The following is a 25,825-nucleotide window of genomic DNA, read 5'->3' as shown; positions in this document are numbered from 1 at the left end:
ACGTTTCAAACAAAATGTGCATGTTATTTTTGTACAATATCCATTTTAAAAGAAGGCTGGCGGAGCGTTTCTGCTTTGTTCGTGCTGAGGTACCCGAGGTCGTGGATAACATGCTTAGCTACTGAAACGGACTCTCGGCTGCTCTGTTGTGAAGATGGAACAAGACCCGGTTCAATGTGTCACGAGGTTCTCCTGGGCTTTGTTCATTGGGCGGTTTGTAGAGCAAAAGTTTGCTGATAATTGTCACTGAACTTGTGCTTCTCACCTTGATTGTTTTTTTTTCCTCTCCCCCTCTTTCTCTTGTATATACCGTATATGTAACACTTACAGATAGATTTGCAGTCCAACCAAATTTTTTTTTTTTGGGACTGTTGAGATTGGAGTGTTTTTTTTCTTTTTTCTTTTTTTTCTTTCTTTTTTTTCCGTTTTCCAGCTTTCTATGTAACAAATTAAACTAAGGAAGCGATCCTAAAGCTGTCCCCTTTTGCCAAGTTTATTTCTGTGGATGCAAGACAATCGCAGACCAAATCTCATTGCTGGTTTGTTGACTGAACACTTGGTTTGATGAAGGATGTTTGCCCCCACCACCACCACCACCACCCCCCACCCCTCCATAGGCCCTAGGTGCTAGACTTTGTCCATCTCACTGAAAAGCTTCTGTGAATTGTTAGATGTGCATCGATTTGTCATAAAGTCTTGTACCATGACATCTTTTTGAGAATGTTTTTCACCTCCTTAAATGATTTCGGTAGGCTCGAGTAGTTTTTTCTTTTGGCTGTCTCTTAATGTAATTGCGATCAAACACAGGATACCTTTTGAATGTCTTGAATTGTCTGATGGAGGTGGGTCCGATGCTGTTGGGAGAAACATGATGTGTATTTTTTAATGATACATGTTTCTCTTGCATGTGGTAAAGCAACCCAACGGGCAAGACGTCTCCCGGACCTGAAACGTGTTTTTGAGAAATCATAGTTTCCACTGCCGACCGTCTCATCGCTGTTTTAACCTTTTTTTTATTTCATTTGTTTGAGCATCACATTGAACAATGCAGTGGATCACCAACCAACCTGTGCGGTCTTTTTTTTTTTTTTCTTTTTTTTGCAAATACTGAAGCACATGCCGCATCCTTTCAAATCTCCTATTTAATTGATTTGTGCTAATTATTTGAACCTTTTTAAGACACTATGTAATCCTTTTAAAAGAGAGCACATGTAATATATTTGGTCTTTATGTTCTGACTAAATCAAGAGTTGGTGTGTGTTGAAGGCGACGCCACATGATCCACTTCAGACACGGAGGTCATCACAATGCTTTTTCCGTTCTTAAATTATTTTTTTGTTTCCCCACACAAAACCTTCTTGTCTAATTGTCTTTAATTCTCTTCTATCAGCTGAACACTATCGACTGCTCTGTGCTAATTATGAGTTATTCTCTTGTGTTTGCCTTCTATTTTCACACACACTCTTCATTCAAACATAACACTTTTTACATCGGAGATGTTTTGCGTTCATATTTTCTAATTGTATTTTCAAAAAACAAAAAGCAAAAACAGAACATTAATCTTTTCCTCATGACCTGGGTACAGTGATTGTGTAGTCTATTGTACCTTTTGGGAAACAATACTGTATATCCTTGCCTTTGACAGTCTTAACTATCTTTCCCCTCTGGAGAACTTGACAGATACCCTTAGAACACAATGAGTATGTTAAAAAAAATATACATAAAGTAATATTTTGCAAAATGTATCATTCCAATAAACTTTTACTTGTTAAGACTAATATGTCTGGGGGTTATATGTCTATTATAGTCGTTCCTCGCCATGCACACTGGCACAATAACAATGTTTTTAACATGCAAGTCTCCAAGAAAGGTGCAGCTTCAGGCTGCTCTCGTGGATCAGAGGAACACACTTGTTGGTAGGTGAGGGGGTGGACTCTACGTTAACTCTCATGTCTGTTATTGCGAATGTTTCCAGAGGTCGGCAGGTGCAATTGAATAATGCAGTGTTGTGTCCGTCCTGTCACAGTACAGGATCAATTACCAGCCTGCTTTTCAGCAGCCCTCTCCAAAATGTATTCCCACCCTCAATGTGATCTTTTTTTTTTATTTTAGGATTGCGTTCATCTGCATCAGCTATATGTGAAGAGCCTTCCAGATGGTTTGAAAGCAATAAAGACGGAGTAAAATACCTTGTAATTTATACATCCATCAAAGAACAGCATCCACTAAAGAATGAAAAGTGATGAAAGTCATATGCAGTAACTGACAATTGGACAATAATGACACACAAATGAGAATCAATCCACGAAAGATGCAATAAACTATACATTTAAAGAAATACATTGACAAGTACTTAAAATGGAAAAGTGCTAATGAGTATATCTATAAATGTATATGAACTAAAATAATCTAACTTGACAGCATGAGAAAACTAATTTTCATACACAATAGCTGTAGCATGTCCATGAAACTTATCAAAATATGTGTTTGCGGGGCAGCAGGTTCCACATCAGTGTTTTAGTTAATTAGTTTACCTTTTAATTGGAAAGGGGTAAATCGGATTTTAATTACAATTTTGAAAAAATTAAAATCACTCTTTTTAATGGATTCATTAAAGTATGTTTTATTTTGCATACAGATGTATTAATGTGTCCTTGTCTATTTAATTATTTCATAGTCAAAGCTGATCTCTGACATTGAGCCCTACATTCCCAGATGAGCCTCTGGTTCTTTAAATCGAGCTTGTGGACCACATGTGAACTGGCTTCAGTTACTACATCAAAAGCTGTGTCACACTCTTCCAACTCTTGAAATAAATGGCCACCTTTTTTTTCACCCATTATGATGCACATGGGGCCCGAGTGCGCGCGCACACGTTCCCTTTCAGGACTGCAGATTCCACCTTAAAACCTCCTCGCGAGTTAAACTTTTCGCCGCAACTCCGTCGGTCCACCTTAAGCGCACACGCAAACGCAGGAGGCGTACAGCGAGGTTTCCGCTTCTCGGTTGGACTCGGACCGCGGCTCACGAAAAACAACCGTGCACAAGGTTGACGCACCAAGGTAAAGAAAAAAAAAAAAAAGAAGAAAAAGCGAACCAACCGAGCAAAGAAAGATGTCTGAATCCAAGTACCGCGAGTGGATCCTGGACACTATCGACTCGCTGCGGTCGCGAAAAGCTCGGCCGGACTTAGAGAGGATTTGCCGAATGGTCCGGAGGCGACACGGGTCCGAGCCGGACCGAACCTGCGCAGAACTGGAGAAACTGATCCAGGAGCAAACCGTGCTAAAAGTTAATTACAAGGGCTCTATTTCATACCGAAACGCCGCCAAGGTTCAGCGGAGAAGCAGAAAAAAGGACGATGTAACGTTAACGACGGCTGCGAGAAGGAGCGCGGTGGAAGAAGCCAGTCATTCCGACTTGAGCAACGGCGACAGCGCGTTCGGTCCTGTGGACCAGGACGAGGAGGATCTGGAGGTACGTGGGGGGGGGGATGCGAAGAGGCATGTTTAATGAGCCCACTCTCATCTCATTGTCATAGCATGTCTTATCAAATTAACAGGTGGAGGTAAAAGACATGGACGCTGTATTGTTTTTTTTTAAAAACACGTATTTCGTGTCGCTACACGGGGAGTGGTGAGGGGAGTGATTTGCAAGTGCACCCTAAACTGCCGCAGACGGGGAGCGGCGGTTGGACCTCGCTCGAGCGCTGCCGAGGTGGAGACGAGCAAAAAAAAAAAAAAGGTGCGCGTTTAGTCGGAGTGTGGTATATTTAACATAGTGCCGGTTGGAAAAAGCACTTCAAGCCGCACAGATAGAAGACAGGAAAAAGTTGCAACGTCCCGCCCGTCCGCAACAAACCGAGCCACCATTATCGGCAGCAGAAAGCGCTTTTCGAGCCCCAAAGTCGGCGTTGAGCGGAGGGGAGGAGGACTCTGTCAAGCTAGCGAGAGACGGGACGAAGTAGCCCGGAAGTTGAACAATTTTGCTTTCAAAACAAGAGCGTGTGAATACGCGTTTTGCCGTTGAGGGTTTTATTTTGGAAGCCTGAGCTGGAAATTGACGTTTTCTTTCTCACCGGCTTGTACATGTGGGAGTGGGTGAAGGGGGGAAAAAAAGTCTCAAACACCGCGGATGTAGTAGCCTGATGGGGGACGCTGGGACATTGTTGACGAGACCATCACAGGCTAAACACTGCGTCTCTGGATCGAGTCCTCACACACACATTATGTCCGCCCATGACGACATGTCACCCCTTCCGTCTGCACTTTAAGACATGCCCATCACTATGTTTTAGCAACACATTATAGTAGTACCGGAGCCAAATTACTCATTCTAAAAGCTAAATTCAAGTCCGATTGTGCAAACTGCGTCTATATTTCGAGTGATGGACGATTGCCGACGCAGTGCATAAAAGTCGAACCCCTAGATCCATTGTCGGACACGCAGCCGAGCAGCCCGGTCACGTCTAATGCTTGGTGGTGTTGTTGTGGCCTCTCGTCCCATAACAGCGATATGGCATCACTCCTCCGTGCCGGTGCAACTATTTGTTATTTAAGACGAGCCACGTCACTGCAAAGTTATGAGACATGTAAAGAGCCGAACTAACGTGAAGCGACCGCAAAACTGTCCGTCCGGCGCGAGCTGGTGGATGCCCGATCTATCCGATTTGGGTTAAGCCGAGATCAAATCTACTTTGTCCTCTGAAAGGCTTGTGTGTCGCTACAAAAAAAAAAAAAAAAACGAATACGTTTGATTACTTTGAAACATGCGGCTTCTCGGGGCGTGTTACCCAGATTTTTTTTACTTGAATATGAGAGGGTCAGATGTAGACAGTGACGTGTCCGATAACGGACTCATTTGCGTTACTCTCTCTCTCTCTCTCTCTCTCTCTCTGTGTTTCGGTGGCTCGCGCTGTAAATCTTTGACCCGGTGCAAAGTCAAAGTAGACCGGTGAACGAGGCGCCTGATGCTCGCTGCGGCCGTTGATCTGCCCGTCGAGTTAAAGCTCGGGTTTTTGTTTTTTTCTTTCCTCTCTGTTTCTGCTCCGTCAAAAAGACTACAGACACAATGGCGAGATCTTTGCCGCGGCTCGTAACTCCATGCGCACTTTAGAGGGAATTTGAGGAAAACCTCAAACGCCTCCCATCGGCCCCCTTCTGTACTCCCCCGTGCGTTTTAGAAATATCAATCAAGAAAGGCCTGCAAAGAGCGGGACGCCGCGAGCACTGTCGGCTGTTTTTACGTGCGCCGAGAGGGGAAACAAATCGTGCAGGATTTGAGCTCCTCGGGGTCATTCGTGGTGTTTTTTCGTGACCGTGTCTCGGTGAAACTTGTGTGTGAAATGCAGCGCGATGGGCGAATGCCGTACAAGCGGCTCTCTTTTTCTCAGGAGCGGGGCGGGCTTTAGTGCGCTCTTGTGCTTCACTGCTGTGGTCTGAGACACGCAGTCGCACAGACACACACACTCAAGGTACATTTTTTTCACTCGGGGCGCCGTCGACAACGGACAACTACTTGTATGCCGCCACATAGCGTCGCGTTCACATGTTTGATTGCGTGGAAACGCGGCTTGTGGTCGAAGCGGTCCAGCATGCGGCGTGAACGCGCGGCACCGTGGCACAGGGACAAAGCATTGAAATGCAATAATTTACCACCACAGCGGTCACATTGCGACATCTGTACGAGCGTGCTTTCATGTGACACGCTTCAGCCCACAACTGGCGATCGATCAGTCATGAACCCCCCCCCCCCCCCCCCCCTGCAACACTGCAGGCTTCACCAGCTTTTTAAGTTGTCTAGTAATGAACTTAATAGTTGATAATGGCTGAGTGTCCACTGAGTTAAATGTCTCTGTTCCACCCCCTCGAGATAATTGTCCCCACTGATCCAAGTAAAGAACACACGATTTATGTTTATTCTGCTCCCACCTCAGATTTTTCTAAATATTATATCATTTGTTGGGGGGTTACAGTTGTAGAAAACAAAGGGATTGAAATTCTCTGTTGCACCACAGGCGGACACCTCGATGGTAATCGACACCGACAGTAATGCAGACGAGGAAGGGGCTGATGAGAGCCGGGACGGGCAGGACGGACCCTCTCCTGGCCGCACGTACGAAGACGCCGCCGTGCACTGTGCCTCTGTGCGAGCCGCCTCGGCCCCCTGCTCCCCCTCTGGCACTCGGCACGGCCCCGGCTGCGGCCCCGGCTCCGGTCGTCTGGACTGTGCCTCTTTCCAGAAGGTTGGTGGTGAGAGGCCCAGCTCCTTGCCCCCCTCCAGCCCCAGAGCCCTCACACACAATGACTGGCCCTATCACTCTGCTGTCTGCCCAGTGGAGCGCCAGCACCCAGGAATGCAGAGAGACAAAGGTATTCACCCTGCTAGACACAGACTAATATGCACACCCAGCGCTAATGGAGGACTCAAATATTGTTGCATGGTTGTTGACAGTAGAAATGCATCCATCGGCTTATTTTGACAGGTTTACTCAGGTTCAATGAACAGTTAAAAGCTGCAGTAGTTTGTGATTAGCACGAGAGTTTGCCAAGAATAACGTCCGGTGTGACAGTATGGATTATATCAGCATGTCATGTAGATGGTTCCCTCTCTGTTAGCGGCAGCCATGAAGCCAGCAATCCACCCTGCAGCTACCAGCCCCTGCACTTTAAAGACCCGGGTGAAGAAAGAAGATGGAGGCAAGATGGTGGATAGCGGGCTTCTGTCTGACCAGTTGGTACCAGACTATGCTGCAGGCCCGGTAAATTCGCCCGTCATCCCCTTTGTGACACACGTGCACCTGTACGTCTCCTGCTTCCTTGATCAATTTCTCTGACATTTTCACGTTTCATTTTTGTGTTTGGGCAACAGGATGAAAGCAAGAATGTAGCTGAAGGACGACCACAGGGACTGCCTTTGCCATCGGACAACTGTGAGTAGCAGGAGTGTCTGTTCTTTTGCTTTTAAAGCTGCTGTGAGAGCAAATTCATCACTATAGTCCGCTCTCTCATTTTGGGAAAACACACACATGTTAAAAGGAGTTAGGTAATGACAGCCTATGTTTCACATACCATTCTGTTTACCCTTTTTGGCCTATTTCACTTGTGTTTGCCTTCGGGCCAGCTCAAGCATTTGAAATGCTTCACAAGACTTGTCCCACTACCTGTCAATCCAGGTGGTGCTCACTTTGCTCTAAACATGCTGTCCTTCTGAAATACAGACCATGTGACGGTGTAATAAGCCTACAGCTGCAGAGGGCTTCTAAAAGCTGTCATACAAATGTCCTTAAATAGCTGTTTTGGGAAATAACGTGCGCTTACAGATGCTTCTTAATAATTCAGAATTTATTTATATTTTATGTTATATATGTGTTTGTAAGCCAGGCAATGTAACAATTATTTTAGTATGTAAGTAACACGGGATAGTGTTCCCAACCAGCGCCGTAGAGACACATGGCTTGATTCCCAATAAAGAAAGAGTTTGATTATTTGTTAAGAAATGTGCCTTTCTGGCTTTTAATACAAGAGTGGTTATAGATTTTCCCTCCTTAGTGAGACATTGCCAAGAGACCTTTAAAAACAATACCTAACATTGGCCATAACATAAATATACTTAAGTGCCTCAGTATACTTTACCCGGGAATGGTTTTGGCTGGAAGGAGCAGTACTCGCCTATAAATGAGGGCTTCGTCACTGTCATGTATCGTCGTGCATGAAGACAGTCCCGTGCCAGCATCTTGTGACAGTGGGCTGGTAACTGCACAGCAAGGGTGCTGTATCAACACCCATGCACTGCGCCCTCACTGTGCTCAACCGTGAACTAACTCTAATGGGGAAACATACTGTACCGTGGCAGCGGAGGCCTCGGTGGAGCGTACTAGTACCATGCGAAGAGCATCGCTTCCATGTGATCACAACTCTTGAGTGTCAAGGATACGGCAATAAATAAGATACATGATGCCTGTTGATGTGTTATGAACAAGTGCAGATGATTTAGAGGAAAATGTCATCTAATTAAATCAGTGTTTCATTGGGTCAACATTTGTAGAACATTTGTAATAATGTTTGCTTCCATTTTGTTCACAGGTACATTAAAGAACAACGTCGATATTTCCTCCTTCACAGCAGACGAAGACAGTCTTCTGAACGGCGATAAAGGGGATGAAATGTGAGTATCATTATTAAAAATGCTAGAAATACATTTAAGCTAATTCCTAAAGTCCTGTCCTCTCCCGTTCTACAACGGTTTGATACACTGTTGACTTTTATTTCCCAGTTATTGTCTTGAATCTTTATTTACACATTTCTGAGGCACAAACTCACACAGAAAGTCACCTAAAGGCTTGAAAAAAGAACAACAACAACAGAGAAAAGTCACTCTGTGGTCTCTGACTCCTTTCTATCCGATGCTCCTCCAGCTCTGTGAAGAAGGAGACGATGAGCCAGAACTTAATGCTGTGGACTGTGGCAGATGTGGCCAGCTACTTCTCAGCTGCAGGCTTTCCAGAGCAGGCCGTGGCTTTCCGAACACAGGTCAGTGCACCGCCTCCAGACTGCCACAGGAGGCGCTATGTGTACACTGAAAACCACACTTGTGCCGTCACCCACTGCATGTTTAGAGGCAGTTAATATTAACCGGGTTCATAAGGTGAAAAACCTGGAAAAGTCATTGATTTGAAAATATCATTTTGGGGAATTTGCTTCTCAATTACCTGTGTAATAAAGTGCATGTTAATTGAGCTAAACTAGATATTGGTTAACCAAAACTTTCATGTTCATGCAGATCAGTTACGCCACTGAGTTATTTTAGTTGAGACGCACTGGGGTACATTTGACGTGGATTTTTATTCTTAAATTTCAACTCATGTGTTTCAGAGAATATATATGTCATGAGAATTTACCACAAAGTAGTGGAAAGGGTATGGAAATATGTTGGTAAAAAGAGACATTGTGTTCATGTTTCTGGTAGCTAATTTAACTTTCCACACAGTGAGTCCTGGTGGCCAGTTAAAAATGACATTCATTAGCTCCATCGAAAGATGTTGAGCCCCGTGAGTGACGCTAGCTCTTCTCCCCAACAGGAAATAGACGGGAAGTCCCTCCTCCTGATGCAGCGGGGCGACGTGTTGACCGGTTTGTCTATCCGACTCGGCCCTGCCCTCAAAATCTATGAGCGCCACGTGAAGGTGCTTCAGAGGACCCACTTCCTGGAATACGAGGACCTCTGAAGTGGTGATTCACATGACAGACAGACAATGCTGCATTGACCCCCCCCCGCCCCATCTAGACCCTGCCCGCCACCATCATATACAGAGTATGTAGAGGGTGAGTGGGGGTGTGGGTGGGAAAGCTGTGGTGGAATTCACTTTCACTGTGAGAATGACCAGAAACTGGAAAAAAAACCAGTCATCCTACCTCTCATCATGGTCTTGGTTTTCATTTCATCCACGTGCCGTTCGATTGACCGGACTGGTACGTTCAGAGGATCGTTCTAAGCGGAGGAGCAGTGACCTTTCTGCCGGAGTGAAATATGGATAATTCAGCCGTCCAAAGGGGACCGATGGCCTCGCACCAAGTGGACCACCTAGGAGCTAGTTTACCCAGCGAGACCCGCTGCACTGCGTCGTGCCGCCAGCAAAAGTGTTCTCACAGTTTTGGGGGTCCACCAGAAAATGTCGGTTTTGGCTGTGGCTCTAAAAATGTCTCCCTGCATCCTCGCTCGCTCAATTACGGTACCTTCTGTTAGTCCAGAACCTCTTTTTGTAAATCACACAGATGAACATAAAGCCCATCTGTTGTTAGTTTTCCTTCTATTCCGTTTTAATTAAATGTCATCAAAGTGCTGAGGAAGTCAGACATTCTACATATCTGATTCCGGACATATCATGCCACCAGAAGCTGCTGATGTTTGATTATGTCTTCAGTGTCTCTGTAACACAGACCACTAATATGATGCACTGCTACCTGCTGGTAAGGCAATATGATGCTTTCTTTATTCTGATCTTATTTAGACTGTGGTCCAACTTAACACAGTTGCATTTTGGGGAACAATTGCAGATAGACGTGACCAGGAAAATGTGCAGCTTAATGGAAGTTGCTTTCGTACAATAAGCAAAATAAAGTAATACACTTTGGGAAACGTCATTGTAATACTGAATATTTAGTTTTAAATTGAATACAGCTGCTCAGTGTCTGTTTACACAGCAGATATCTTGATCAAATGCAATATTTAATGTTATCGTCCATTCATCATTTGTCCGGTGTCTCTTTTTAATGTAAGCCAGCCTCTTGAATTGTAACATTCCATATGATGTAGTCTACAACCATCCAATGTATCTCCCTTTTATCTGTAATATTGACACTTCTTCCAGAGTCACAAATAAAGCTCATGTCTCTCTGTTCAGTCACTTATTTTCTGTTTATTTAACTTGTGTTAATAACATAAAAACAATTGTTTCAGTGGGTCAGAGTGTGAGGGCCCCTCTTCCGTCCTATAATCAAATATTGTAAACAAACCTTTCACTTCAGGTAAAAGTCCCGCTCGCCACTGAATGCTCTCCTCACACAGAAAATTGTAGCAGGACATTTTGTTAAATAAAATAAAACGTATTTAATTTGAAGGTTCAGTCGATGCAGCGTTCTGTGAAATGCACATTCAGAGAAAAAGGAAGAGCAAAGAATCTTGCACGTGTATTCCTTATAACCTTATCCAATCCTGGAAAGCACAATTCCACAAAGTTTCAGTCTGTGTTTGTATCTGCACAACTCTTCAGATTAGTACACAAATAAAATCAACGCTGACAATGCACAAAAAAACATACTAAATATGTAACACTATGCGGATGGTTTTGACACTTGTTCTTTTTCGCTTTTTGCACCATAATCATCTTGTGACAGTAAGAGGTATTCTTTGGTAGGACATGTACGTGTGTATGCTGTCTGCAGTGTTTGTTTTTTTTACTTATTTGGTTTTTCCTATACTAGAAATGCACTTTTGATCCATGTACAGACAAAAAGAAAAGATTTTTCCTCACCCTTGGTAGGACTCGGCAGACAATTTGTAATCCAGAAAGCACTATCACGGCTGCAGTGTAAATGTCACTTGGATCAGTAGAGCCCTGCACGAGGCCACACAGTCGTGAGCTCCAGGCTGCACACTAGCTTGACAATGCAGATTAGCCTCTCGGTTGCACAGCTCTGTGGGGAAACCACTGATCAGGTTGCCAAAAGCTATGAAAATGATGTGATTTAAAAAAAAAAAAAACTAAACGGCACTCTCAATGCAACAGTAAAGCAAAATAAATAGTTGCATATGTATTTTTCAAAAGTAGCAAAATATACATACAACGTATTAAGACTTTGCTGTATTTCACTCTGATCGCTTCCTCCGCCTCTTAACGGTCCTGCATTCACCAGTCCAACAATCCTTGCTGTGGAGTTTCATGTAACACAAATGCTACATGGAGTCCACACGACCTGAATCCATCCATGCTGTTGACCTCAGCGCACACTTTTCTGACATCCAGTGTGGAAAGGCCCTTAAAGAAAGATGGATGTGGGTATCAAACGTTGTTTTCTCTGCCAGGCTCTACAGGATGAAGGGGAGTATGGAGGAGCGCAGGGTCGGATAATCTCTGAACTCCTTTAAGTAGCTGCCGTGTTTGCCTTTGGCCCACACAGTCATCTGGATGAAGGCCACGAGGGTGAAGAAAGCCACGGGCACACACTGCGTCATCACTGTCAAGCCGATCCAGGAGCCCACCTGTGAGCAGGAAGTTTGCATTCATACACACACACACACACACAAACAAACACAGTGCATTGAGATTTATGAGACATGTGTAGAACGTAACCAGTAGATGGCAGCAAGAGTGCATCTCATGTTGCAATGATGAAACATAAGTACTGTTTACTGCTACTGTGTTGCACAAACATGCACACAACATTCAGCCTTCAGTATTTCGGTGTTAAAATGTGGGATGTCACTTGCTACAAAACAATAACCAAATTGATAAGAGACAAACAGAGATGAAAGACATAATCTTCTTACAAACGGATTCTTATTCATAAAGGAGTAGAACACTGAGAAAACATAATTTAACATGAAAAGAAAAGTTCACAACTTGTCTTGTCTGTCGTAGGACAATAAGAAGGGCCCCATTTGAACAAGTGACTATCTACCAAAGTTATATTCTTTGGAGTATAACATTTCCTTTTTGTGTTTTCCAGACAGTATTTAACTTTTTCCATCTGGAGAAAGAGTGGACTTGCGTATCTGCTTACCTCATATGTGTAGTTCGGACAAGACACCAGCCAAAACATCCATGTGAAGGGATTTTTTGTTGGGTAAGGAATCTTCTTGGTTTTTGAACCTGAGATGATGGGTAAAAACAATTAAAGCACTGTATTGCCCCGCACTGTTGGCTGCTTTTTTTTTTTTTTATTAGACTGCTAACACTATATGCCTTGTTGGAAAATTCTCACCTGGTGGTTTGAGGTTACGAAGAGCAACATGGATGGAAAAATTCCCAACTTGACAGAACTGCGGGAGTAAAGACAATCCAAAGATGATCATCTACATAATAGATTGTTCGGGTTTAATGTCTGGAAGATTCCTCCACGGCGCCACAAATATACAGATCTCTTACCAGGAAAATGTAAAGTCCTGTGTTCACCTGCATCTGCCCGTAATCTGTCGATGTGTCACAGAAAAAAAAAGGGGATTAAGATGAAAGTCAACCACAACTGATGAGTTAAAGTGAGAATTGCAGTGGTCTGCACTTACAGGGTGTGGTATAGAGAGGGTGGTTAATGTAGTACGCCATCCAAGCTGCAGTGCACCAGTAATAGCCACAGTTCTGAAATAGAAAGAGGGACTATAATAAGTCACACTGTCAAGATAAGGCTCCACGCGCATTTCCGAGAATGAGAACACAGCACAAAATAATAATGCACCGCGTATCATATTCAAAGATCAAAGTTGTGCAGCTCTCTCACCTTAAATATGTTTTTGAGCGGCATGGTCCCATGGGAGATGCGATGGACGAACAGTGTCTCCAGGATCCTCTTGATGTAGTGAAAGGAGTGACATATGCAGGCCAAGCTGCAACAGGACACACACACACACACACAGACACACACTCACTTGCATATTTAGCTGTGATTAATGCACTGCCTCGCTGCAGTCCATTACACTTGGCCCTGACTCAGTGTCACCACAGAAATATTGCTTCACTAGTGTTTACCATGTTGAAGGGGCCCATCTGTGCAAAGCCTGGACATTGCAACAGATCCCCGAAAAAACATAGGAAAGCGGACACTCACTGTACGACCCAGTGCTTGCTGCTGGTGAAGTCATATTTCGGAGAGTAGATGAAGGGAAGGTGGAAGTAGAACATTAAGTAGATGATCAGTGGGCCTACACACTCTGTCAGGAACACCTGAAGTCGGCAAAGAAAAGACAGAAATGCTTTCATTTTGGTTTTTCCTGGTTTGCATGCGAAGGAGTGCAAAACTATGCAAAAGTCATGAATGAACACATGAACAGCATTACAATTGAGATCTCTAATGATCAACTCCTCTCATAGAAAACACACAAACTAGTAGAAATAGAACATGTCCTTGCTGTTAGAGAAGCACTTTGTCAGTCTAAACCCTCTGCCAAAGGGAGAGCGTGCAACTGACACCGGTATGGCTCTGTCTCCTCTAATAACCCTGTCAAGTCCATCTTAAAACAAGAAAGAGTCCGTCTAGTTCTACAACCATTCAAGTGTAACAATAATAGTGTTCAACATGCGCCCATGGAGCCAATGAGACACTAAGGCAGCTTGTAATACCAGCTTTCCACAAATGATCAAGCGTAGCAGCACAGCTGACAGTGAAATCGATGCCTGAATCAGCACCTCCAGCTGAGCCCAGCAGAGCCCAGCAGAGCCCTGGCTCAGTCAGCACGCGCCTGACCAATGGCTACTGGTGATCTCTGCTGGGGCACCTCACGCTCCTTGCACCCACAGTGGCATCGGTCTGCAGCCTGGCAGGGTGCAGGGCGTTGTGACGGGGTTGGTTCGGACAGGGAATGTAGAGACTTGGTGGGCAAGGGTGAGTAAAGAGGCCCAGTTAAAGGCGAGTGGGAGGTCAGGGGGATAAACACCTTTGGGAGAAATGGGGCTGTGAGATTATATGTCCTAGGACAGAGGACAGGCGGTGCAGGAGGTGAGCGTAAAACGAACCACAGGAAATCACCTCTATCTGTCACTGCGGGTTGATATTTGTATTCATGAGTTATTGAGTGGGTGAGAGAGTGGGTGTTTATATTTCATGTACAATAATCTTAAAAGGCCATACCAGAGGTGTTGCATGTTTCAGCCTATTAAATCCAAATGGTGAACAATTTGTAGACTATTACGCAGAGCAAGCATCTTTCCATGAGACACACACACACACACACACACGCAAAATACAAATCCAGAAGACAAGCATGCAAACTTAGACTTGATGTGAATTGAATCAATTCTTGCATTCAGAGGGTTGCTGTTCAGAGGATAAGATCTTCAATGCTGGAGCATCCTTGAAATTAGCAACAGGCAGATTATTTCAAACCGTACTCAAAAGTGAATTACTCCAAATCTTTTTAAGTTGGTTTTTTTTATCACGAGACACCAAAGAAAGGTGGAAGGTGGGAATCAGTCTTAAAACAAGTTGTATAGTCGGTTAAAAAATGTGCTTAAAGTAACATGCATGACTTAAAAAAAGCAAACATCTCCGTGCAGGTGTGGACTCACCGTTCCCCATGTGAGCTGAGGTCCTAGATCCCTGAAGTAAAAGCTGGCTGTGGTTCCCACAGGAAGCGTCTGCAGAATTTCTTCATCCTTGAGACACTTTGCCTCTAAATAACACCACAGCCGAGATAAGACCAGACAACGTCACGTAACTTCGTCACAACACCTATCAAATAATATAAATGCAGTATTTGTTGTAAAAAAAAAAAAAAAAAAAAAAAAAGCAGACGCACTTGGATCCAAACGCAGGGATTGTCTGGCTGGATACCACTTTGGATCTGTCGAAACGGAGAGGAACTTTACTCTGGGCATGCTCGAGAGATTATCTTTTAAGAATTAACATTGGAAGAAATAGTAAATGAAAATGTAGTTGTCTTAAACTTACTTACATGATTTCTGAAATAAAGCTTTGATATCCAAAACAGTGGCCGTCGGTTCCACCTGCAATCACAATACAGACATGACCCCTTACTTTAAATAGTAGTATTATCAGCAACATATAGTGTGCAGGCTGCCATGTTGACATTTAAAAGTCAATTTACAAGACATGGAATACAAAAAAAAAATACAAAAGTCAGATCTGTATGACTGTCTTTACTGCAGACGTTTTCATTTCTTTTGGAATTTTGTCACACTTGCATTTTGCCATTTTCACGAGCAATGTGATCCCTCGTGGTTTTTTTTTTGCTGCACATTTGTGTACATCAGCTACTGATCATGTGTGTGTGCCTGCTTGCCTGTTGTGCCCGGCGCAGCACAGGCCTGTAGCTGTAGTCATGTCAGATGAAGAGTGAATTCTCACCTCCTAAGTACAACCGAAACGTAACTGATAATGGCTGCACTCGACGGGGCCGACTGTGAAGCAGACGAACATGTGTCAAATTACCCGGCAGCTCACAGCGATGACCCCGTTGTTCTTGAGCTAAAACAAACATGTTTCCCCTGACTTCCCTGCAAAGTGATCACAGAGTCGGCCTGTGCTACTTTTAGAACGGGCATGAGATGTTTAAATTACGGAACTTTAAAAAGGAACGCACCGGGAGGCGATAAACTGAACCAATTGATCTTAAAATCGATGGCAATGCGAGATATCAAGCACTCTTTGTGCCGTTTGTCTTCAAGGACTTAAACATGTGTGATCATCATGCGCCGGTTGAATCAAGTATCATCAGCCTTCTAAAAATCATTACGCTCAATATAAAAGGCGAGTGTAATCAGAAACCCTCCATCGTCCAAACGCTCACCTTATCCAGCAGCAGCAGTTTCTCTTTAGTCTTTAAGTCCACGATCTCCACCTCAAAGTAAACAATCCTTTTGGCCTTTTTGGGAGGTTTCGGTTTTGGCCTCGATGAAGACTTCTTCTCAGCTTCTGCTCCATTTACACTCTTCGCCTCTAAGGCGAGCACATCCATGATACTGTTTAATCCCCAACCTCAGCGGCCCGCTGAAGTAATCTGTGATATGTCCAATCGCACTGGTTGTCCTCTGCTGGTCTGGGAAACAACTCGCTGCTCCCCCTTTACACAACTGTCAGTCCAACTGTCAGTCTTCTTTGGTGCCTTTTGGACTCTCTGAATAGCCCTCCACCTCCGGAAGAAGCATGTGAGACCATAAACACGTTTCCCCTCCAGATGGACTGTCTGTATGTGACAGAGTGGAGACAAGCGAGAGGGGAAGAAATTGAGAAGAAGTGGAAGGAGCGCTGGTCCAAGAATATGAAATGAACCTGCTCCTCACCTGAATAGCAGCCTCTTCATGATCCACAGCCCCCCTTCACGCTACAAAACGCACTGAAGACGAAACCGGAGAGCCCCAAGACATAATCCATAGCGCGCCATTTGCAAGGCTAAATATAAATCGCCTGATTTGCTCTGCACCAGCTTGGTAACCTTGGGCAGCCCACACACAGCCCTACCCAGTGACAGATGCCAATGCGCTCTCATTAGACCTATAAGACACGTCTCCTGTCTGCTCTGCTCCTCGCTGTGTCGCACAGTGACGAGCCCCCCCCCCCCCCATTAAAAGCCTAAACCATGGGGTGAAAGACAACACTCCTCCCTCCCCCCCAGACCACCTGTGTGGCTGATATTCTTTTTCTCTTTCTGACCTCCGTGACAAAGACGGACCAGGGTTATTTCAAGGCCTGTGCGGTTCAAGGTTTGCGAGCCGAATGAACGGCATTGTTTTCTAAAATACTTCCAAGGAGGTTCGTGGTGGGAGGAGGGCAAAGGAAACGCTTCACGGTCACGGCTGTTTTCTGTCCTGGCCCCCACAGTGGTGGAATGAACTCCCCACTGACGTCAGGACAGCGGAGTCGCTGCCCATCTTTCGGCGCAGGCTGAAAACTCACCTCCTACTACCCTGAGCCTTCCACTCAGCACTGACTGTATTTGTTTGTTTCTGCACTGTACTTCGGCTCTGGTTTATGCTCTTAGATGCTTGTTTGAAAAAAGGGAGATGCACTTATGACTTCTGGCGACTAGTAGTTCTCTTGACTACCGATGTTGAATACACTTATTGTTAGTCGCTTCGGATAAAAGCGTCCGTGAAATGACTGTAATGTAATGTAGTGTAACGTAAAATGCGGATTGGGAGAAGATCAAAGTTGCCTTTCGTCGCACAGGGTCAACTGCATATCTATATTCTGTGGTCTATTTAAAACCAGCAGGAGCAGTCCAAGCCAGCAGCAGGCGGCCATATCACTGTTTGCATTCCAAGACCGTTTTTGAGTCTCACATGAGGAAAAAAAAAAAAAACAACCTGTGATGAACCTAATTCATTTTCACACCGATGAAGAGAAAGACAGCAGTGTGTATGTGGTGAAAGAAACCCATCTCAAATACATGCTGAACTGGACTGACTTCTTTTTTCGAAGGCGCCAACGCTCGACTCTGACGTGAGAGGAATGCTGTGACGTGGGAGTCCATGGGATCACTTGTCCTCGGTGTCACTCATTTTTACTCTCTCGTTGCAACATTGTCACATTCTTCAAACCGCAGCCTTATTCCTCGTGTAATTGAAGATTTGACATGACAGGAAGAGATCGATTTTGGATGTACGTCTTTGAACTCACCATCTTCGGGATTCTATCTCTAAATTTGATTTCGGGAATATATTTTTTTAATGTTGCGTCTGCAGCTGGTGGACGCAGTAACAGCCAGGTGTGTACATTATGAACACACTGGTCCTAGAAAAGAGAGTATACCTCTGTGAGGACAGCTTTTGATTTTCACATATGCACATATTAAGAGTCCGTAGTTCTGATATATAAGAAAATAATTGATGCCAACTGGCCAAACCCTCCAGCACGTGCACATGTCCTGAGTCTACAGGCTGTTAATCATTACAGACCCCACACAGGCACTCTTGACATCATTTATTTCAACTTGCCTCCTCTGGTGGGCGCTACAGAGCACTTTACAACCAGTTAACAACTATGTGCAGTCTCTTTCCACAAGCCAACACACCCACGAACAGTTCATTTAGCCACCTGTGCAATAATAACCCTACACCAAACCACTCCACTGCAGTCACAAATTATTTATACGCACTGACATTGACATGCGCATGAAATCCCTCTACTGAGCAGATTGTGTATTCTTCTTCAACATGTTCACATGAACTACCTCTGTACATACATATGAACTGTTGCACTGCGATGCACTCTTACAAAAATATACATATATATATACATATATAATATAGCGCTAATCATTCCACAAACGTGCACATATAGTTCACAGTCTTTGTAGAAGGTAAATACTGTGTGGTCGTTGTCCATTGATGTAGCATAATGTGATATTTTTATGTTTAAGTTTGCTCATTTTTGTTAAGCACGTGTGTTCTACATTTCTTCCAGTGTCCGTCTTCTTGTCACTCTGTATGTGTACTGAGAGCCACTGGAAACAAGAGTCAAATTACTTGTATGTGTCAACATATACGCAGTTGCGAGAGCTGTTTCGTCCAGGGGTGGTTAAATAAATAAAATAACAAAATAACTAACCTTCGTGAAGGTAGGATTTATTGCAGGGCTAGCGTGTTTGAATACAAAATGTTGCTCGGTGTACCTAATAAATCGGCAACTTAGTGTACCTGGCAGATAAAGTTGATCTCATTATAATTACTTTTATCTATTTATAACTTACTCAGTGGTGGAAGTGGTAGCAATAGGCTACCTCAGTGTAAACATAATCTGTTTACTAAAAGTCCAAAGTACAAAAGTGTTAGCATCAAAAAAGTAATAGTAGTAGTAATTAAGTATTTATTATGCACTATGGCCCATTATGGAGCATATATATATATATTATATTACTGGATAATAATTAGTGATGCATTATTATGTACTTCATTTTAATGTCCCAGCTGGTAAAGGTAGAGCTAATTGTCACTACTGCTGGGCAACTTGACCTTTAATAATATATTATAATTGATGAGTTGATTTATATTGTCTATCAATAACCTGAATCTACAAAGTAGAAGTATGAAGTAGCATAAAATACAGTTACTCAAATAAAGAGGGCTTACCTCTGAATTTTACTTAAGTAAGGTACTTGAGTAAATGTAGGCCTACTCAGTTACATTCCACTATGATTACTATACTGATTTCAGCCTACAGTGTATAATGTGAAGCCTGACGTGTGGACAGCCTTAGCAGCAGGAACGACACCTGCGCATGCGTACTAATATGAAAATAGTACTAAAAGGGTCGATGATTGATGCAAAAAGCAAATTTATAGCAGCAATCCAAACAGGACCATGTTTCCCCCCGATGCGCTGCTGCTAAGTCTTTCAGATAGTTTGAGTCTTTAATTTAAAGATAGATCTGGCCACTTCTTGACCACTACTGCACTACTTTTGGTTCAACCTATACCGGAAGTTGTTAGCAGGGAATCCTCTTGACTCGGTAGTTGTGACACACCAGCAGCAGCAGCAGCAGCAGCACCTTCCAGAAGTTTCTTCGCACGGGTTTCCCAGCTTGGCGGCGACACACGGCCACTCGAGTATGAACTCGTCGTTGTATGTTGCGCAGCTTAAGTTAAATTACGTTTTATGTCCTCATCTCAGAGAACAGTAGGAAGTTGTTTACGGACGGTGACAAGTAAAGGAAGCTAACCTTGACAGTTAGCTAGCTAGCTATCGTTCGCATCAGCGACAGCTGCGGTGGATCCCGTTAGCTGGACCCACACACTGGACATGCTGGATGTGTTGTTGGCTTCTGCGATGACTATGTCTTTATAAAGTGGGAGAAGAAGAAGTGACCGGTTCTTGACATGGGTAAAGATTACTACAAAGTGCTAGGAATAGCCAAAGGTGCCTCCGAAGAAGAGGTAAAAAAGGCATACAGAAAGCAGGCCTTGCGCTTTCATCCCGACAAAAACAAGTCTCCCGGAGCAGAAGATAAATTCAAAGAGATCGCTGAAGCCTACGATGTCCTCAGTGACGCCAAGAAGAAGGACATCTATGATCGCTTCGGAGAAGAAGGTAACGTTGACTGAACTCTCCGCACAGCGTGCATGTTGTGGTGTAGTTTGTGCCACGAAAGTTACTTTTACACGCAACTTGTGACGTTACAATCTTTAGCAAACCATGCATTTGCACTTTGAGTCTTGATGTTAGATGCTGATGCATCCTCCTAATCGGTCATTGCTGTTTTTAGCATATTTCTAAACTAGTAACAATGAGGAGGCGTGTATGTGTGTGTGTGTGTGTGTGTCACGTTACAATAGGTGTCGCCGGAGAACCTACTGGAAACAACGGGTTGCCTGTCCTGTTTGTCTGTCACCGGAATGATAATTCTGGTTTAAACATCTCAAAAATGTACTTATTTGTGCCTTAAAGCTGCACTGTTACTGTTCACATTATTATGGGCAAAGACGGAGACCGACTTGTGACTTTTTTGGCGTTGAAAAACAAAAACACTGACTATATCTATACACTTTCATTGCTTGCAGCGTGAGGTCATTACTAGTCTTGCAACTCATAAATAAACACAGTCAAGCACATTTAATATTAGTACCTGTAAAGTTATAACTTGAAACCAGCGAAATTTGGGTACTTTTTACTCGACTGATGACAAAAACAGATCACTGTCGACTCATTTAAACACTTTGTGAAACAATGCAATGTCTTGTTACTGTTGTATTTCATTGTGCGCTCTGATGCTTGCTGTAGGATTGAAGGGTTCAGCCGGTGGTGGAGGTGGAGGACACAGCGGTCAAAGCTACAACTACACCTTCCATGGAGACCCTCACGCGATGTTTGCGGAGTTCTTCGGTGGCCGCAGCCCTTTCGATCATTTCTTTGCACAGAACGGCGAGGAAAACATGGACATCAACGATCCCTTTGCGCCATTTGGCATGGGGAGAATGGGCGGCATGGGCGGGTTTCCCAGGTCCTTTAAATCCCACCCAGGAGTTCCTCACAGAGCGCGCGAGAGGAAGAAGGACCCGCCCGTGATGCACGAGCTGAAGGTGAGCCTGGAGGAGGTTTTCTCAGGGTGCACCAAAAAGATGAAGATCTCCCGCAAGAGACTGAACCCGGACGGCTGCACCATACGCAACGAAGACAAGATTCTGACGGTCGACATCAAGCGCGGCTGGAAGGAGGGGACGAAAATCACCTTCCCCAAGGAGGGCGATGAAACCGCCAGCAACATTCCTGCAGACGTGGTGTTTGTGGTTAAAGATAAACCCCACCCGGTGTTCAGAAGAGAGGGCTCGGATATCATCTATCCTGCAAAAATATCACTCAGAGAAGTAAGTGACCACTGTGATATTACTCAGACTTTTAAATCTAGCTCGTTCCAATAATACTTTGAGTGAAGATGGTGTTGATCATCCATTCTCTCTCTCCGTCTGTCTCTCTCTCTCTCCAGGCGTTGTGTGGATGCACAGTCAACGCCCCGACACTAGACGGCCGCACCATCACTGTGACCTCCAGAGACGTTGTCAGACCTGGAATGAAAAAGCGAATTTCGGGAGAAGGGCTCCCCATATCCAAGTGCCCCGAGAAGAGGGGCGACATGGTCCTGGATTTCACCGTGAAATTTCCGGACAAACTGGGCCAAAGTACACGAGATGCACTCAAGCAGATCCTTCCACCGTGACGTGGAATGATAAGTTTGCCTCAAAAATAAATTTAAAAAAAGAGGTTAAAGGAACAGTGTGTAGCATTTTAGGGGGGCTCTAGATAGGGCCACTTGGTCGGTTGCAATCTCACCGCTAGATGCCGCCAAATCCTACACACTTCACCTTCAACGCTTCCAGCGGCGCGCTCTTCTGTGCGACTCTTCTGTGCAATTGAGGCTCAGGGCACATTTGGTTCCAGCTGAGTTTAATTTTAGCTTCTGAACACCGAATCGCTTTTTCTTACCCAACATCTAGTACGTTGGATGACTTGGAAACTGAGTGAGTACCAGTGTCGAGTAGCAGCCTGCTAGAATATCAGATTGAAGGAGGGAAAGTAGATAGTGTAATGTATGAAGTGTGTATATAGATAATGATACGTGAGAGCCAGAGTTTTTGTTAGGTTCTCTTAGAAATGTAATATAGTAACTGGGGATTTGTTTTCGCAGCAGCAGCAGTTTTTTTTTTTGGGAGTGCTTTAAGGGAGCACGCAGCCAGCTAACAATACCTCAGGTGCAGTGACGCATGCTTGATTGTAGTTTTTACGACATCACTCGACAGGACGTGATTATTCTTCTACAGTGTAGATCCTGAGAGGTGAAGCAGATCATCATCAGCCAGAAGGAACTGATCAACGTTAAATATACTTTCCTTGTCCATGTTTCAGTTGTCTACTCTCAGTCACGGCTATCTGCCACAATCTCATAAACTGACCAGAAGAATATCGTTGCAATATGCACAAGCCTAAAAATAATGACAACGTCTCCAGTTATAATTCAGAGGAAATATTAAGTCACGATTATGTGACTTTCCGTAAGAATGATTCCTGCGAGTTCCAGATTATTAATTTAGGAAGAGAGCACTGATAAGTACTTTGTATCGTTCATTATTTAATTGAGAGGACACATTCAGATTGGTTTATCCCTGGTGGGTTTGAGACGGCACACCTTGCAAAATGTTTACTTTTACGACACCGTTTTATCTGAGAGTACACAGCTTATGTAAAATAAACTGTGGGAAGACTTTCTGTGCCAAATCATTGTCCCCATATAATAATATATGTGTATGTTGAGAGCATGAGTGTATCCTGTTGTGTGTGTGTGTGTCTTACAAACTACCAAAAGCTATTTACTGCATTCGTACCCTTTTCAGGGTGCTTAATGTACACTTAGTGTATATTCCAGTTCCTTATTATTATTGTTATTATGTCCGTTTGACTGCTTAAAGCCAGTACGTTGTTTTCTTTGCCCAACATGGCAATATTGCATAGAAAGTTTAACGGCCTACAGAATATATTTTTGTTTATTTTGTCGTATAGCTCTTACCTGACACAATTACAGCATCTGGAAATGTGTAGTTCCACAGTTCATAAGAATCCTAAAAAGTATATTAAACTCGTATTCATATTCAGCTTTGTGCACCTTTTGACCATAGTGATGATAGAAGCTCGTAGGTCAGTTAGTTCATTTTCACATTTGAAGTACTTTTAGGTTTTTGACTGCTCCTGCTGGAGTTTTAATTGTCTAACATGTGGTTTAACATGAAATGTAGAGATGTGTAATCTCTGTAATGTGTAACATTTTCTTGTTTAAAAAAAAAGAAAGAAAAGATATGTTTCTTTTTTGTCATGCAAACTTGTTCCTTTTTTAAGGGAGAAGGGTGTAAAGTATTATCTTGTTTCACTTCCTGTTTATGTTGTGTGGAAATGCCTCAGGTTGAGATTCAAGATGTTTTGATTTTTTAACAACAAAGCTTTTACGAATATGACATTTGTAATAGATTCTTCCTATGCTGTGATGATTTGCATTTCCACATTAAAGAGACTGGCAAATATCTACTCAATCATGTCCGACGTGTTTGAGTTATTGAGGACCTTTATCTTGTAAAAGATTTTTCTTTTTTCTTTCTGAAATTTAGGTTGCGCTTAAAGGTGAGATTCAAAGTTAATTAAGGTCCAACTGTCGTATGCAACAAAATCCATTTACTGTAGTGTAACCTCAACATTTATCATTATATATATATATATATATATATATATATATATATATATATATATATATATATATAAATACACAAACACTCTTAACATTCTACCTGTGTTGTACAAAAAGAGAACTTTCTTTCTCAAGAACAACTACTTTTCCTGATAATTCTCAAAATAGAAATGTGAGCTTCTCAAGCTCCATTTGTGATCGTGGTTCAAACAGTCCCGTGTATATCGTGCCCTCTAGTAGTCACGGTGTGCAACTGCATCGGCTCTTTATTTCTATGACCAACTATTGCGTCCAACTATAGAGCGTCTTTGGCCAACTTGTCACTGGAGCCGGTGTATTGTGGGCCGGACAACTTGTGGTAGCAATCTTATATAAAACTGTCAAAGCTAAAAATGAGTAACCGAAGAGAGGAAAGCAGCCGGTTATAATTAGAAAGGCTTTCAAGGACAGTTGTGATGTGCAACTATCTACTGCTTACCTTCTTTCAGCGATTTACATAAACCCAGGGCATGATTTGCATTTCAAAGGTTGGACTAATAGTATTAATTGCCCTAATAGTGCCCGGATTTCTGCTCTACACCAGCAGTATGAATATCAATAGCAATAATGTATTTATTGTAAGACTAGACCCAACAGTCTTTTAATTACAAAGTTGTCAAAGGCAGAATTTTCACATAAACCCTTTTATGAAAGAGACTTTTATTCATTTCATTTTGTGTAAATAAAACTGCTAGGCTACTTTAATATGTACAGTACATGGGACTAAATCATAGCACAAGTTAGACATTATTGAGATGTTCTGGACTTTTGCGTGAGGAAATTCTCTCTTAACTGGTCCTCGTTTAACATTAATTTCATACCCCTGAGGTAGATTGATTGTTTGTTTGTATGTCTCTGCTGTGCAGAAGAATCTGTCAAGCTGAAAGGGTGTGCAGATGTGTTGTTTTTCCAGAGGTTTCATGTGTTTTATATGGGTGGAAGCGGTATGACCAAGTAGCCTAGGTAGGTAGTGGACTGCTCAGAAGACCTAAGGTGTGGATCAATCCTTAAATGGATAATCCAGCAAAAGCATTGACAGGGCAAAACACCACGACACAACAGTTTGTGACAAATAAACAATTTGTAACATTAATAATTGTACATTTATAAAATTACACCTCCGAACGGCATGCTGGGTAGAGCTCGCTAGCTAGCCCGGTAGCACAACAGTCTGTTAACAGACGGGAGAGGCTCCGTCGCTACCGTAACGTTACATAAACGAACAGAAAAGAGCGATGCATGATGAACAAAGACAGACCGGTGATGCACCGATACAGTCTGTGCCCAAGAGAGGAGCTGTGCCGTCGGATTCGAGGCCGTCAACCAGTAACGTTAGCAAGAGTGAAGACGAAGTGTCACACCTTGCTGGAAGAGGCATTTGCTCGAGGCACTGGATACGACAAGAAAATCAAGCGGCGGAGCGACATTACGAACGCAAAAACAACCAATCTATGCAAGGACATGGTCCCGCTACAGACAGTCAAGAAAGACGGGTTCAGAGCAATGATTGAAACACTGGATTCGAGGCCAAACATTATACGAACAAACGAGCAAACCCTTTAGTAAGCAAAGCCTTTATACATGCTGACATTAAAATATTTGTATATTCTATGTACTTCTGACTGTAGGGTAAGCCACTATAAACCTATATAAAAACATAGTAAAAAAAAAATACCGTGATATACTGTGAAACCAGCAGAATCTTAAAGAATACCGTGATACACACACTGCACGCCCCGGAGAGGGGGCGTGGCTTATCGCCCTGAAAGCCGTTCAACTGTCCGCCATCAACCGTGGAAAAAATAACCTCTATTTCTGCTTAGTACGTGTTGTGGAAGTCCCGGATATCCCGGAAAACTAAACGCAGTTATGTCTGGGTTCATAACCAGCAG

The 25,825-nt window shown here is 43.4% G+C and overlaps 3 protein-coding genes across 4 annotated transcripts; 2 read left to right on the top strand and 1 right to left on the bottom strand.

Annotated features, from left to right (window-relative positions):
* The first annotated feature begins 3,016 nt into the window (after positions 1-3,016).
* samd1a (sterile alpha motif domain containing 1a) lies at positions 3,017-10,402 on the top strand. The gene is made up of 7 exons (XM_079177691.1): positions 3,017-3,477; positions 6,017-6,371; positions 6,618-6,760; positions 6,871-6,931; positions 8,085-8,166; positions 8,417-8,531; positions 9,080-10,402. Exons 1-7 carry the CDS (start codon positions 3,115-3,117, stop codon positions 9,224-9,226), a joined length of 1,266 nt encoding a protein of 421 aa, XP_079033817.1. The 5' UTR covers positions 3,017-3,114; the 3' UTR covers positions 9,227-10,402.
* Positions 10,403-10,458: 56 nt separating this feature from the next.
* On the bottom strand, positions 10,459-16,645 carry tecra (trans-2,3-enoyl-CoA reductase a). 2 transcript variants are annotated; one of them, XM_079177694.1, is made up of 12 exons: positions 16,514-16,645; positions 16,021-16,416; positions 15,166-15,217; positions 15,010-15,054; positions 14,780-14,883; positions 13,323-13,438; positions 12,996-13,101; positions 12,784-12,856; positions 12,647-12,690; positions 12,483-12,540; positions 12,282-12,370; positions 10,459-11,760 (listed from the first exon to the last, which is right to left on the bottom strand). In XM_079177694.1, the coding sequence occupies exons 2-12, from the start codon at positions 16,186-16,188 to the stop codon at positions 11,587-11,589; spliced, it is 1,029 nt and encodes a 342-aa protein (XP_079033820.1). In that variant the 5' UTR covers positions 16,189-16,416; positions 16,514-16,645; the 3' UTR covers positions 10,459-11,586. The 2 variants fall into 2 exon arrangements, with proteins under 2 accessions (XP_079033820.1, XP_079033819.1); XM_079177693.1 differs by having other exon boundaries at positions 16,021-16,601.
* A 3,015-nt stretch (positions 16,646-19,660) lies between these two features.
* Positions 19,661-23,735, top strand: dnajb1a (DnaJ heat shock protein family (Hsp40) member B1a). Its single transcript, XM_079177695.1, has 3 exons — positions 19,661-20,257; positions 20,948-21,531; positions 21,651-23,735. The coding sequence occupies exons 1-3, from the start codon at positions 20,047-20,049 to the stop codon at positions 21,879-21,881; spliced, it is 1,026 nt and encodes a 341-aa protein (XP_079033821.1). The 5' UTR covers positions 19,661-20,046; the 3' UTR covers positions 21,882-23,735.
* The last annotated feature ends 2,090 nt before the right edge of the window (positions 23,736-25,825 follow it).

Source organism: Pholis gunnellus, assembly GCF_910591455.1.
Source record: "Pholis gunnellus genome assembly, chromosome: 17".
In the NCBI taxonomy this organism is placed as follows: Eukaryota; Metazoa; Chordata; class Actinopteri; order Perciformes; family Pholidae; genus Pholis; species Pholis gunnellus.
This window is presented reverse-complemented; position numbering and strand designations above follow the sequence as displayed.